The 14,531-nt window shown below is 41.5% G+C and overlaps 1 protein-coding gene across 1 annotated transcript; it reads right to left on the reverse strand.

Annotated features, from left to right (window-relative positions):
* Positions 1 to 1,487: 1,487 nt before the first annotated feature.
* On the reverse strand, positions 1,488 to 13,300 carry larp6a (La ribonucleoprotein 6, translational regulator a). The gene is made up of 4 exons (XM_034148428.1): positions 12,496 to 13,300; positions 8,354 to 8,552; positions 4,295 to 4,755; positions 1,488 to 2,969 (listed from the first exon to the last, which is right to left on the reverse strand). The coding sequence occupies exons 1-4, from the start codon at positions 13,209 to 13,211 to the stop codon at positions 2,336 to 2,338; spliced, it is 2,010 nt and encodes a 669-aa protein (XP_034004319.1). The 5' UTR covers positions 13,212 to 13,300; the 3' UTR covers positions 1,488 to 2,335.
* Between the last annotated feature and the right edge of the window lie 1,231 nt (positions 13,301 to 14,531).

The following is a 14,531-nucleotide window of genomic DNA, read 5'->3' on the forward strand; positions in this document are numbered from 1 at the left end:
AATATGAATCTGAAAATAAGCGTAGTATGTCCTTCAAGTTTACGTCATTTTATCATTTTCAAAACTCACTGTTCAATAAAAGAACATTTTACCTTGAAAATCAATGCATTCTAATAGCGGGTCAATTTGACCCAGGTGGCGGTTTTAGGTATACAAAAACCTCTGGCGGTTCTAGTGTTAAGTACATTTTTATATATTCTTTTAGGTAATTAATTTGCTTAAAAGTTGAATTGCTTTCCTTATTAGGGTTTCATCATCTTATTAAATTGGCTTTTTGTTTCTTGGAGTTTTCTCTCTTTTGTAAACAAGGTCTCGACCCAAATGTATTCATACCAAAAATAAGATGACTATATATACCAAATCATTTGATAGTCCAACACACAGGGATGCTCCTCATGCAGTCAGCTCTTTGAGGCTTATGAAAGTTAAAAGATTGACATGAATGCAGCAAAATACCAACCAATCAAAAGTATAACCTCAGTTTTCAGTCTGTGAAAAATCACCTCAAGACAACGTCAAAAACATGCCAGAGCTAGACTGGAATGTGCTGCGTTCAAAACAAAGATCTTATCCAATTCAGAATCCAAACCTTAATCCAATCAGGAATCTGTGGAAGGACTTCAAAATGCACTCAAGTCTCTATGCAACGTGACAGAGCTTGGACAATAGGACGAGTGTTCAGAAACCCGTCAGACCAATTCCACAAACACTCGAAGCTCAAATTGCTTTCTAAAAAGGTGCTTCAGCTACAGGAGGACGTGAGAATACGTAAGCCACCAGTTATAAATATATATTTAATGTAAACCACTTGTAGTTAGAGTTGCAACGATTTGTAAATGTACTGAAATTATAAAAGCGCTGTTCTAGTCTTCTGCGAGCCAAAGCACCTCTTAAAAAGGCACAATTTACACATTTAAACTGCTCAATGTGGTGCACAATTTGGGGCTAAAATACCTATAAGTTTGTTTTTATCATGAAAAAACAAGATGTTTTAAGACAAATTGTACTTTTAGAAGCTTGGATTTAATTCATTTTTGCTATTTTCTGCTTATTTTTTAAAGTCCCAACCATTAACCAATAAACTAATTGGCAGATCAATTGATACAAATAGTAACGTGCAGCCCTATTTATTGGCAATACTACATTACATTTCTGTGGATCCGTGTCAAAAAGCCTCGATACATCCACCACTAAATCTGGCATTGCAAATAATTAATTCCTTGTGCAACTGGTCTTCCATGTTTGTAGAGGGTTGATACTTCTTATAATCCATCATATTTCTTATCATGCTCCCATCTGTGCAAGCCATTACAAAAAACAGTCAAGTGAGCCAATTCTGCTTTCCAATTGTGGAACTGCTTCTACAGGCTTGGCACAGCAACAGTATCTCACTTTCATATTAAAATAGAAACAAGATTGCGTCATGGATCGTTTTAAAACCTTGAATACCTCAAAATGCACCACAAACAAGAGGAGAAAAACCAGGCCAAATTGCAATTTTAGTGATTTATTTGTACAATAGGAATCGCAATGTACAAATACCCCAGCTCAGATGTAAAGGCAGGAACATAAGAGCATTTTTTTTTTCCTTCTGCTTGACCTGAACATCCCCTGAATCTCACCGAGAGCTTAGACTGATGGAAACAGATGCCAAGAAAATAATGAAAAAAAGCTAAAATAATAAATAAAGCAGCTACAAATTAACATTTACAAGGCGGGAAGAGACCATCCCAACTTAGAGCGTTCAGCAAATTAAAAAAGGCAAAATAAAAACTAAGAAATATCATGTCCCAGATTTAACTGACCAACCTTTATGGCAGTGGAGCTTTATGGCCTCAGTTTAAATAACATATACCAAAGAAAAAGTGAACTCACAGTAGACGAATACAGAAAGGCATATGGTGATATCTCTATCAGGTCCATGCACCTATGCCACTTACATTACTTACATTTACACACCATCCACAGACAATGTTGTGAGCTTTTACACACAAGACAGAGGACACTTTCAATCAAATAAAAAAAAAGTGAAATTCCCTTTTCCACCCCTCCCCCATGTAAAACAAGATTAAACCGCAATGGAGATGAAAGTCCATTTCAAAAACCAAGATCACTTTACATTCACTCAAATGTCCATTAGTAAATCACTAATGCAGCCAACTCAAAAACGTCGTATAAAAATATAACAAAGACTGAAAACTGATGCACTCAACAAAAATATATCTACACAGTCTCAAATGTGGGGTGAAGGGAAGGGGAGGGGGTTCAAGAACTGCTCAAATTTCCAATTTTCTTTCTTTCTGGGGGGATAAGAAGGAATGGATGCTTCACATGATCAAGTCTGAGTCGCGGCGCTTTTTCCCCGCTCTGCCACGGTGACACAGTGAAATCCTCGGGTGCCGTCGGGACCCCTGGGCAGCCTCGTGACCCCCGGAGGAAGACCATCTGCGTTCTGCATCTTCCTCCCCATCATGGGACTGCCCACCGGACTGCTCTCCTGGGACGCCACTTGTTTACGCCTCTGAACCCACGGACTCCCCGAGGGTGTGAGGCTACTGTCCGACGAGTAATCTGCCCAGCGACGCCCCGCCTCAGGGCTCAGACGGCCCTCGCTGGCTAACGGAGACTTGTGGGGGGATTTCCTCTGAGCACAGGGGCTGGCACGGGGGCTCGACCAGGGGCTGTTTCGCGGAGAAATCACAGGACTGAGGTGATTGTTCTGCTGGAAGTTGACCCCTGCGGTGGTGGGGCTGAGCTTGTTGCAGGACTGGGACTTCCTGGCGAGGCGAGGGGACGTCGGGGTGCTTTCGGTTTCCGAGGAGCTGCATGCCGAGTCGTCTCCGTGATATTGGAGTTCACGAACTCTGCTGTTCAGCGAGCGACTTTTACGCATCCCTCCTTCCTCCCGAGGACGCTCTTTCGGGACCTTCTTCTTGGGAGGCTTGGTGCCGATCAGGACCACCTTCAACCTGTGAGAAGAATCAATATATCAACTGTTACTATGTGTTTTATTAGGTAATTTGTCTAGCCATATAATATGTTATGAAAGGATGTTTTTTATTTTTTATTCACAACAATTTTAAGCATCAGTTTGCACGTACTACTTTAAAGCAGATGTGTGTCACTGTAGTTGGCGTAAAGAAGTGGAATTCTTTGCCGAATGAAGAACATTTTTATGTTTAAGAAAATTTATAAAGAAACCGAATTAGATGGTATGAAGTTGACTTTTGATTGTGTTTTATGTTTCAGTATTTGTAAGCAACTGTGACTGAAAGAATATTGCTTTTTTTAATGGTTATTTCATTTTTTTTGTTGTTGTTATTACTTTTTTAAGAAGGGGCAGGTAAAATAAGATTTTCTTCTCCCTGCTCCTTTCCACCATGCGCTATAAACATTTTTTAAAACCAGTATAATGGCGCATTTCCACTACAGTGCGGAGTGCGGTTTAAGCGTGCCATGCCCGGCCCGGCCTGTTTTTGGTTGCGTTTCCACTAGGCGTAGTTCCGGCTAGCGGGTACTTTTTCTCAGTTTTTCTGGCTCTCCAAAATCGAGGTTCTTTCCGGGCCAACAATCGGGCTGAGTATGCTAAACTAGTGAGAGAATCGCTGGCAACTACAACAAAATGAACATATTTGACCGTGATTTAAATTGTAATACACGTTTCAAAATGATGCCGAAGTAACAACATACTGATACCGGTTAGTAAAAACCATGAATTAATGCTTTGACAAGTCTGCAGGCAAAAAACCTTTTAAAATGCGTGTTTCCTGAATGGAGATCGGCTAAGCTAACGTTGTATACAGTATGCTCCGACCGTCCACACACTCACAACGGCCTATACAGACATAAATAAACCAGCGACTGTATTCACCATGACACAGGCAGTCTGTGGTTTGTACTTGTTTAACTTTTGTCTAGTTTCTGAACAGATATGAGGAGCTGTGAGCTCTGACTGCTAACAGCTAACGGCTGATGTTGGTTTTGTGGTTCGCATTGAAGATGACGTCACGGCTCCGCCTACACTGCGTTACTATAGCTACTACCCCAGTTCCTAAACTGTAATGGAAACGCAGCATAAAGTGAGCCTGGCCTACCAAGGCCTAACTATACCGCACTAAGCCGTGCGAGGCCCTGCAGTGGAAATGCGCCATTAGGGTACATGTTAGTTAAAGTGTACATGTTTTGTTTTAAAATAACTGCCATGTGTGGAATAAACAAATAAATAAACTTGACGAGAAGCTTCCTGGATTCTTTTCGGCTACTCCTTCCTCAAATGATAGAAAACGCAACAAACCCCAGGGACCCGGTGCCTCCATCCTCGCACCCTACGGCTTCGTTGGCTTTCACTGCGGCCTCCACCTCCTCAAACTCCACAATGGCGCACTCCTCGGCGGCGAGCTGCGTGTAGCGGCCGCTCAGACGCTTCAGGTCTGCCGGCAGTTCCTTCCCCGGCTTCAGGACTCTGACGGAGGCGATGGCGCCGTACGTGCCGAACTCTTTCAGCAACAGCTTCATCAGCTGCTCCTGCTGAGTGGCCGCTCCTTCGCTGACTCCGTTATCCTTCGTGAGCGATGCTAGCTCCGGCCACTTCTGCAGATCGCTCACCAGCAGCATGCGGCTCGGCAACGACTCGCTGGCAAAGACGGGCACTGCAGATTTACGCCGCACCTTCCGACCCTCCTCGTTCAGCTCGAGCATCTTCGAGTGTCTCAGAGCGTAAGCTGTCGTTCTCCAGTCACGAGTCAAGTGCTTCACCTGCAAAGAGACAACGCTCGTGTTACATGTAGTTTGAGAGGAACATCTGAAAACAATGGAGGTCACATGATGATCCCTACAACTGCTTGACACTACAAGTGGTTGGGTAAATGTTGAGCCTGTTAGACATCACATAGAAAGTCCCCCAGTTCATGACTAACGGTATGACTAATATGTTTTGTATTAAACGTTTTCTGAAAGGCAATGTTAAATCTGCAAATTAGGAATTATTTTGTCAAATATGTGCTAATTTGCATCCGATTCTGTAACAATCAGAAGTGCTGTGCGCCACATGTACCAGTCATTGTTAACCAATCAGAGTGGCCCATGATAGAAGGTGATAGACAGATTGATCCAATCACCTGCCAAGTATTTTTGAAAGTGCCTGCCCTTTCCAAATGGCTTCCAATGGAGCTTTCCTAGATGGTTTGGTGAAACAAACCATCTGAGTCAGGTTAGTAATGCTCCATCACATGTTTGACATCTATTACAGGGTGAGTCTTAAACTGAAGCTTGACTTTAAAGCAACCCAACGGAAGTTTCATGTAAGTTTAGTTTTTTCACTCGTAGCTCTGGCTGTAGGGGTGCTAGAGACGGGAGCACATTGATACGACCTTCCTAGCCGGAGATATGGCCGCATTTTACAATAAACTTCCGTTGGGTCGCTTAAAAACAAATATCGCAAATCGAATCGAAATGCAATATCTGTCAGAAAAATCGCAATTACATTACTTCCCTAAATCGTGCAGCCCTACCATAAGGTAGCATTAGCTTCACAGCAAATATATCTGTTCTCTGCCTTCATTTGAAAAGTGTGTTCAAATGTGCGGCAATTTGTGAGCAAAAACTATGAATTAGAACTAAAGTCGAGTGTCTCAGAGCGTAAGCTGTCGTTCTCCAGTCACGAGTCAAGTGTTTCACCTGCAAAGAGACAACGCTCGTGTTACAGGAGTGAGGTGATGAGTGGTTTGAGAGGAAAATCTGAAAACAATGAGGTCACATGATGATCCCTACAACTGCTTGACAATACAAGTGGTCGGGTAAACATTTGAGCCTGATAGACATCACATAGAAACTCCCCCAGGTCGTGTCTAACAGTAAGACGAATATGTTTTGTATTAAAAGTGTTCTGAAAGGCAATGTTAAATATGCAAATGAAATTACTTTGTCAAATATGGCTAATTTGCATACGTTTCAGTAACAGAAATCTATTAAATCAAGAAATACTGTCAATGGCTAAAAGGCTGTGTTTTTGGGAAACAAAATGTTCTATAAATCAGGATATAAATGCATAAAGGCCTCTGTTATAACCTTCAGAATATAGATTGGAATAAAACTGGAAAGTAGTTTCAGACAGAAGGTGAAAAGAGGTGCTGCAGCTCAGGCAGTATGAGAAAAATAAAGAGCTTTCTGAACATTAAAGCATGGAGACATGTCACAGTAGGGACACTAAATGCTAATATGAACCTGAGAATGAGCATAAAAGGGCCTTTTAAGACAGGTTTCCTCAAGTTTTACGGTTATATATGGAAATGACGCATTTTCTAATGCCAACTTTTGATTTATTGTTGTAAAAAAAAAAAGCCTCAAATGAATTGCCTGAAGCGTCTCACCTTGAGTTATGGAGTTATAGTAAAAAGAAATCAATCACTGACGCCTTCCTGTCGGTCACACTTCCTGAATAAATATCTGGACCAAACATCCTGGTTTCACCTCCATCACTGTATCATCAGCTTGGATTTAAAATGCGTCACCGTGTCCTCAAGCCTTTAAGTGAATCAATGTTTACATTAAAAACGAGCGCGAGTGTTTGGACTTGGATCACTTGTGGCATTAACAGGTTTTTTTTTAAAAACACAACAACCAAACAAGTCTGCATGCACAGGCCAGAGTAACAGCAGCTGTTGTGAATCATTGTGAGAAAAAAAACTCCTTGCACCCCAAACACCTAGTCATGTTGACACTAGCAACAGCCAGTTCAATTCATTTCCCATGACTCTGCACGTCATTGGGAATTAAAAATAGCTATTTTACCTATTTTAAAACATCTTCTCAACCCTGCTTTAACTCCAATGTGTGTATTTTGATCTGCGATCAAATGTGTAGTATGTAAATCTGTGGCTGGACATTATATTCAGTCAGAAATCAGCTCAGGAACATTAATGTGTAACATAATATATCATTACTGAATGTCCACATGAACTCGCCTCCCCCTCAGTTGATTGATATAATTGAGCCGCCTATGGCCTCGGACACATATACAGCAGGAGGTCACTGGTCCCAAAACTACAAAGGCTGTGTGTTCTTTCCAGCAAAATCAGGACAAAGTATTAAAGGTCCCATGTCATGGCCATTTCTACTGATCATAATTCTATTGTTGAGGTCTACTAGAATAGATTTATATTGTGCAATTTTCCAAACTCACATTGGTTTCTCATACAGCATCTCTGTATAGTATGTGTATTCACTCTCTGTCCTAAACGGCTTGTTGGAGCTCCTGCCCCCCCCCTCCCTGTGAGCCCAGTGGCTATCTGCGAGACAGCGAGACACAGCGAAACCCAGCCCGAACACAAATGCACACCCGCAGCCTGGCTGGGAGTTTGTGTGTGTGCTCACACACACACACACACACACACACACACACACACACACACACACCGACTCACAGCCTCGCCACATCCCGCCGTCTCAGGGAGGAGAAATCGGCGGAGCTGCAGCTGAGAAAAGATTGAGTGTGTGTTAACCTAACGGCTCCGCGGACGTAACGTAACGGCTTCACGGATTGGGTCCATTTGGGTATGGGCACGTCACTGTACCCAGGAAGAAAACAATGGAAAAAGAGAAATCTCCAACGAGGCGTTCTGGGGCAGCATAGACAGGTCTTTTCTGTGTTAGGGTTTTACTCGCTACAGGATGTACTTTGAGGGTTTTTGACTCTGCAGACCGTTTACATGCAGAAAAACCTTCATAAACACACAAGGGGACGGGTAATAACCGGAAAAGCATGACATGGGACCTTTAAAGGTCACCTATTATGCAAAATCCACTTCTTCATGTCTCTTCTACATCACCATGTGTCCCCTCTGTGTAAAGAGATTCTGAAAGTTTCAGGAAAAAAGATTCTCTCTCTTTTTGTCCTGATCCATTTATATAAAAACCTGTCTGAAAATGAGCTGATCAGATTTTGTTCACTTTATGATGTCATAACGATTGTCTGGCTTGTGTAACCATTAGCCAATCACCAACCAAGGTAACCCCCCCTCCACCTTATCACCTGAATCTCCTCCTAGAGCACCATTGTGTTCTTTGTAACCAAATGTCTCTCAGAGGGGCGTGGGGAGGGGCTCCTTATTTTCATCTAAAGTAACAGACAGAGAATCAGCACTTTTGAAACAGGGCTGAAACAGAGGGGATTATGGGATGCTGCAATGATCTGTTTGGTATTTGGAGCCAAACACTTCAGAGACATGTTCTGTATATATCTGAGACCTATAATATATTTATGAAAAACAGTGTAATAGGGGACCTTTAAAATACCACCCCCCACCACACACACACACACACACACACTATCAAAGTGTTTTGGAGCCATGGTTACCTTTTTGAAGGAAGTGAGCAGCTTGACGCTCACGAAGCCCAGTTTGTTACGCCGGACGTGTTTCAGCAGGAAGGCGTCGTGCTCCAGGTTCTCGTCCGACAGGTAGTATTCGATCTGAGCCACAAGCTTCTGGATCAGCTCCGAGTCTGGGGGCTGCCAGCTGTCCTCCTCCAGCTCCCCCCCGCTGGTCCCTGCACCGCTGTGTGACGACAACATGGTCAATCAAAGTTTATTTATAAAGCCCAATATCACACATTTTAACATTCGTCTCAAGGGGGTTTTCAGTTTGAACAGAATATGAGTCATGGTCAATCAAAGTTAATTTATATAGCCCAATATCACACATTTTAACATTCGCCTCAAGGGGGGTTTTCAGTTTGTACAGAATATGAGTCATGGTCAGCTCTTCCTGTTGTATCAATAACATTAGAATGCTTTACATTAAAAGTCATTTCATCATGCATTTCTGTTGCACTTTATCTTAATGTTTTACAATGTAGTAAAACACTTTTAACTGACATGTGTTGAAACGTGTTATATAAAAGAAACTTGCCTAAACTTTTTATAGAGCTGCAAACATAAGTCAACACATTGATTATCACCAAATGTGTTTCATACTTTTAAAAATGGCAGAAAAGGAGGTTTTTAGCCACACAAGATTTCATTTCTCCGTTTAAAAAAAATTGTTAAAACCAATGTCTTCTTGCAACAGCATTTTGAAATCCTTTTTGTTCTTTAGGACACAAGGGACTATTTTCGCTTTATAAAGTTCATTATATTTTAAGAAAAACACAGTTTGATAAAGGGCTGCATCACAGAAACTACAAGGAGCACAATCATGGATCTGTGAACTCATAGTTTAAGTTGAATATCAAAAGATGTGCGCACATACACTCAATATGTCGATGTATCCTTGGGCAAGATACTTAACCCTGAGTTGCTCCCGATGGCCAACGGTGTGTGAATGTTAGGTCCTAGAGTAAGCTACACTGCTCTGTATGAATGGGTGAATGACATGTAGTATGTAAAATGCTTTCAGGGGTCTTAAAGACTGGATAAAGCGCTATACAAGTACAGTCCATTTACCATTTACATACACAAAAATGTTTAATATGGAAGACATTCAAAAAATCCCATGTAAGGGTCTTTCCTCAATTTTACAAAAAGATATTGCTCTGACTTTTGACAAAAGTGGATGTTTTTTTATGCCATCTAGAAATGAGTGAAGATATAAATGTATTTTATCAAGTGCTTTTAGAGGTGCTAAAATACAAAGTCTATATTTAAAAACAAGCTAATTATTACTTTCATAAAGTACACGATTTCAAGACTTTAAACCAATTAGAACAACAAAATTATGAGATATAATCTATGTTTACTATCCGTGTTTCTTCTTTATTCTGCTCCTGCTATGACTCCTGAATTTCAACCGGGATCAATTAAGGTCCATCTTATCGTATGTTCACATATGGGTTAAAACCCAATAAGCCAGAGTTTGTGACTTAATAAAAAAAAGACATAATTTAGGCCTTGAGAATATATGATGGACATTTTTCTCTATATTCGGACATTAATAGACTAAACGACGAATGGAGAAAATAATCAATGACGGAAACAATGTCAGGTTGCAGCACTGCTCTCTAACTGTTGCACATTTCCCTTTCGTTAACACAATAAGCCTGAGGATTTGGCAGAAATGCTTCCTCATCCTACATTTCCCAAGCTGCGTCTCCCCCAGACCTCGGTGTAACACCAGCCCTCAAACTGCCAAGCCCTCTCCATCTGAAGGGTGCAGAGTCACAGGCTCTCCCTCCCACTCAGAGTATGGTGGAATCACCAAGACAACGTCACGCAAAATCTACACAAAAAACTGGTACTAGAGCAGCACAGCTGAAGCTTTCAGGGCTCAATGAGATCTCAGTGAGGCGCCTGTGTGAAGCTGCGAGGCAGGTAGCTTTGTTGCAGATTACAGTGAGGGTCTGAATGAATTTTCGTGGATGACTCATCACGTCCTCCCCTCCTTTTCCTCCCACACACACCCTCAGTCAACAGCTATCCAGCCTGACCTACCGCACAGCAAACTGCAGGACTTCAGATGAGGCTTTTAGAGAGAATACCTTCACTGTCAATACCTCATTTTAATATTTCAATTGAAGAAATGCAGCAGAGATATGCTGGTAATTAACTTCCGAGTGAGTGCTGCAGAGAAGTCTCTGGAGGAATGTAGCAGGAATATTAACAGCAACATGCTGACAGTGCACTTTTCTTTATCAGTACATGCTCCCTGATTTGTTTTAATAAATGCTAGAGCATACACACAAACTGAGGAGAGAGACAAAAGAATATTTGATATAAATCATCTCGCATTTTGAGATTAATGTACAAGATTCTTGTAAAAATGTGGAACAATGTTTGGGGACAAATAAATATAGTTTTTTTAAGTTGTTGAACATTTTGCTTTGATGATTTCAAAAAAGGTGTTAATTCCAGATATGATTAAATGTATGCTTAAGATGTACGATTGTGTGTGACTCAAATCTAAAGACGGATATAACAATACAAGCTAAGATAAAGAAAGATATCTGCATAAAAACTAATGGGAAATTGAACTTGGAAACAAACACTTGCCTCCTCTCAGATGTTTAATGATCTTTGAATGCCTCCTGTGTATCCGGTGCTGCAGCAGCTCTTTAAGTCACAGCAACATTAAGGTGTGACCTGCAGGCTTGCGATGGACGGGGAGATTTATTCTCCCCACTGGCCTTTCTGTCACTGACTCACTCTTTGCGCACGCAGTCAGAGTATAGGAAACTTATAGGCTGGAGGATAAAAATAGCCGGCCATGATGCAGGGGAATTGGATTAAAGTGAAGGTGCAATCCTTTATCTCTCAGGTGTCTGCCAACAGGTGGTTACACACTCCGAACCGGGGGTGATAATAACAGCCCCCAGGCATTTCTGTGAGGATGTACACACCCAATTGTGGTCATTTATTGCCCCATTTCCCCATTGTAGTGTTTCTTTGTTACACCTGTCATGATTAGTTATTTGTGCGGCTTCTTTCTACATTACTGGCATTCTTCCAGGGACAAACCCAAAATGTACCTACGCTGCATGTGCTGGCAGGGCTAATACATTATAACATCTGACTCAGATGAAATGCTTAGGATGCATAACCTCGATGCAAAGCAGGAAACCCCTCACTCACCCTGTAACCTCACTGAACCCACTCTGCCTTTATTTGAGGAACTTTACTCACATAACATAACACCTTTGAGAAATAAGACGGGAAAATAGTTTATTTTTAGCCAAATTAGATGATTTTTACTTTTGCTGAATGTACATTTCCTCTCTGTTGGAGGAACCAGGTTTGTCTTGCCTTTGTTGAACCCAGTCTGTCTTTTTTTGACGGACTTTACTCACATTTATATACCTAACACTTTTGATAAATATGGAAGTAAAAGTGTGTTAAAACCAGAAGAAGAGTTTCATTTCAACCAAACGAGATTATTGCCCTAAATGTACCTTTATTGTTCTTACCCAGTGGTGTAAAGTAATGTTGTTCAAGAAGTGTACTTCAGTACAATTTTGAGATACTAATACTTTACATGAGTATATACACATTTGTTGCTAATTCATACGTCTACCCCACTAAAATCAGAGGTTAATCGTGTACTTTTACTCCACTACATTTATCTGTATTACTTTGCAGATTTGGATTAATGATATTAAACATAAGCAACACTTAATATATAAAGCTTACACTATACAAAGGAATTATAATGAGCTCCACCTTTACCAACTGTGATAAACACATTAATGCATCAATAATTATAATCAAAACATATGATATATATATTATTAGAACATTGGCCAATCTGCATAATGAGTACTTTAAGTATATTTTGATGCTAATACTTTTACATTCGCAATGCAGGACTTTTACTTAGAACTCCTACAATGTGGTATTTCTAATTTTACTTAAGAACAAGATCTGAGTAGGCCTACTTCCCAAGTGTCAACGCAAGGAAAACGGTTTCCTATTAACCAATTGAGATAATTGACTTGCATTTAACCTCATTGCTGTTACTGCTGTTACCCCAAGCGTCCCTTACTAACACAACTCAAAGTAGAGACTCAAACCTGGATTTGTCATGTCTCCCGTACTCGTCCTCACTACAGCTGCCCCCGAGGAAGTCAATAATGCTCGGGGACACCTCCACGGGCTCCTCGTCCTCCTCCGCCGCCTGGATGGCCACAGTGATCGTCACCGTCCCCATCTCCTGAGAGTGCTGATCCACGGTGATTACCTCATCGAAGCCGTGCTCCACTGACGCATCCAGGACGCACTGGTTCGGGATGGGGCTCTCCGTGGACCCGCTCATGTTCCCGGAACAAGGCAAGGTGCCTCCAGAAGCAGCAGAAGCAGAAATGCCTCCCTGGAAACCTCTACTCTCGCTCGGCTCAAAGGCACACACAGGGTACGGGGCGCGTAAAGCTGCTCGACGCTTCTTCGGGCACCAGTGATGGCGGAGAAGGACCCAAGGGGCTCCGAAGACGCGCTCCACGGCTTGCCAAAGACCCCCGATCCAGGCCTGTGGAGCGGAGGGGCTTGAGGCAGCAGCCAGCGAGACGCAGCCTGCAGGAGCTGGAGACACCGAGCTGGAGCCTCCTTGGGCTTCTACCGCTGCTAGTGGTGCTACTTCCTCATATGTAAGAGGCTTACTGCCTTTGAAACGAGCTCTGGGATTGGGCTCGTCGCTCTCACTGCCAGCCCACAAGCACAAGCTGACACAAAGCCAAGAGGGAGGCAGCAGGAAGGAGAGGCAGCGCATGAAGGCGTTCACCAAGGCGTGCATGTTATACCTCTTTCTCTTTTTTTCATACGTAGATTTTTTTCTTCCTTTTACACACACTGTGTTGTTGTATTTATCTGTGAGGACACGAGAGGCCGATTTACGTGGATCTAAGTAATGGAGCACATTCACGTGGTGTTCATCTCTTAATTGGCAAACTGCCGTGTCAAGGACGACCCCTTTTCTCTAATTAGATAATAGGCTCTCAGCCGGGTGGCACGCGATGAGGCAAGTGCTGTTTGTTTGTGCCGCGAGGAAACACACACATTAATGCATTCCTATGCATAGAGGCCAGAGCAGATATTGCAAATACCTAGGAGATCAGACATCCATATTATTTAGAGCTGACCACGCCTACAAAGACACAAATCAATAATTGATGTACTTATTCCACATTATATATTAAATATATTATATATGAATCTGTTCACATAAGAGCTACGACGATAAGTCAAATATGAAATAAGACAATTGACAAAGATAAGGTCATTTTCCATTCAAAAATTGTATAAAGAATTATGTTTTCAGCCAAAATGATTGAGATATCCGGATTTTCTCTGTTTCATTTTTAAATGAATCTGAATATTTTTGGGTTGGCGCTAAAGACATTTAAACTGAAATTTACATTATTTATTATTTTCTGACATTATAAAGGCCACATGATGAATACATTATTCCAAAAAATAGTCTGCAGATTAATCGATAATGACAATAATCATAAATTGCTTATTTAGTTATATGTTATAGTTATATCTTCCTGGGAATGATTCAGAAAACATGCATTTTTTTTAATTTAGTTATACTGAAAAGCTCTGAAATTGTTATAAGAATATTGACACTAAAATATCATATTATAATCTCACATCAAAGTCAAAATTCCCAGACACAATACTGAGGACATGACCTTATACTGTCCTCAATGATAACTGTTCATTGTATGATTCATTCCTATGAGACGAATGAAACATCGCTCAAATATAAGTAGAGTAAACATGATTATTATTATTATTGATTTGTCTCAGAGACCCACTGAGACATCCATACGCCAACATGCGGGATCATTTCCAGAATCACTGCTTTCATTGATGCTGATGTGAACATGTGTAGGTGTTCAGAGAGAGCATTAATATTACTACAGTCATCTAAATATGTCTGCTGTAGATGAAGTCCATTTTCATAGCTGCTAGTTGGCCTCCATCCTAACAGCCGTGTAAATCACCCTGCATGAAATATCTGCACTCCTCCCCTAGCCGGGCTCACAGCTGGTGGGCAGTCTGACTCACTCTCTGCACCACATGCTACACAATGCTCCAGTTTGTGTAC

Source organism: Trematomus bernacchii, unplaced genomic scaffold (genome assembly GCF_902827165.1).
Source record: "Trematomus bernacchii unplaced genomic scaffold, fTreBer1.1, whole genome shotgun sequence".
NCBI classification, from domain to species: domain Eukaryota; kingdom Metazoa; phylum Chordata; class Actinopteri; order Perciformes; family Nototheniidae; genus Trematomus; species Trematomus bernacchii.

What these genes read in the sequence shown, in the direction of transcription:
- larp6a (XM_034148428.1), bottom strand. Translation starts at nt 13,211, where the DNA reads ATGCACGCCTTGGTGAACGCCTTCATGCGCTGCCTCTCCTTCCTGCTG. An exon ending in GGGAGACATGACAAATCCAG is followed by an intron (nt 8,553 to 12,495) that starts GTTTGAGTCTCT and finishes GTCGTCACACAG; the next exon opens with CGGTGCAGGGACCAGCGGGG. An exon ending in GGAGGCACCGGGTCCCTGGG is followed by an intron (nt 2,970 to 4,294) that starts GTTTGTTGCGTT and finishes TTCTTCTCACAG; the next exon opens with GTTGAAGGTGGTCCTGATCG.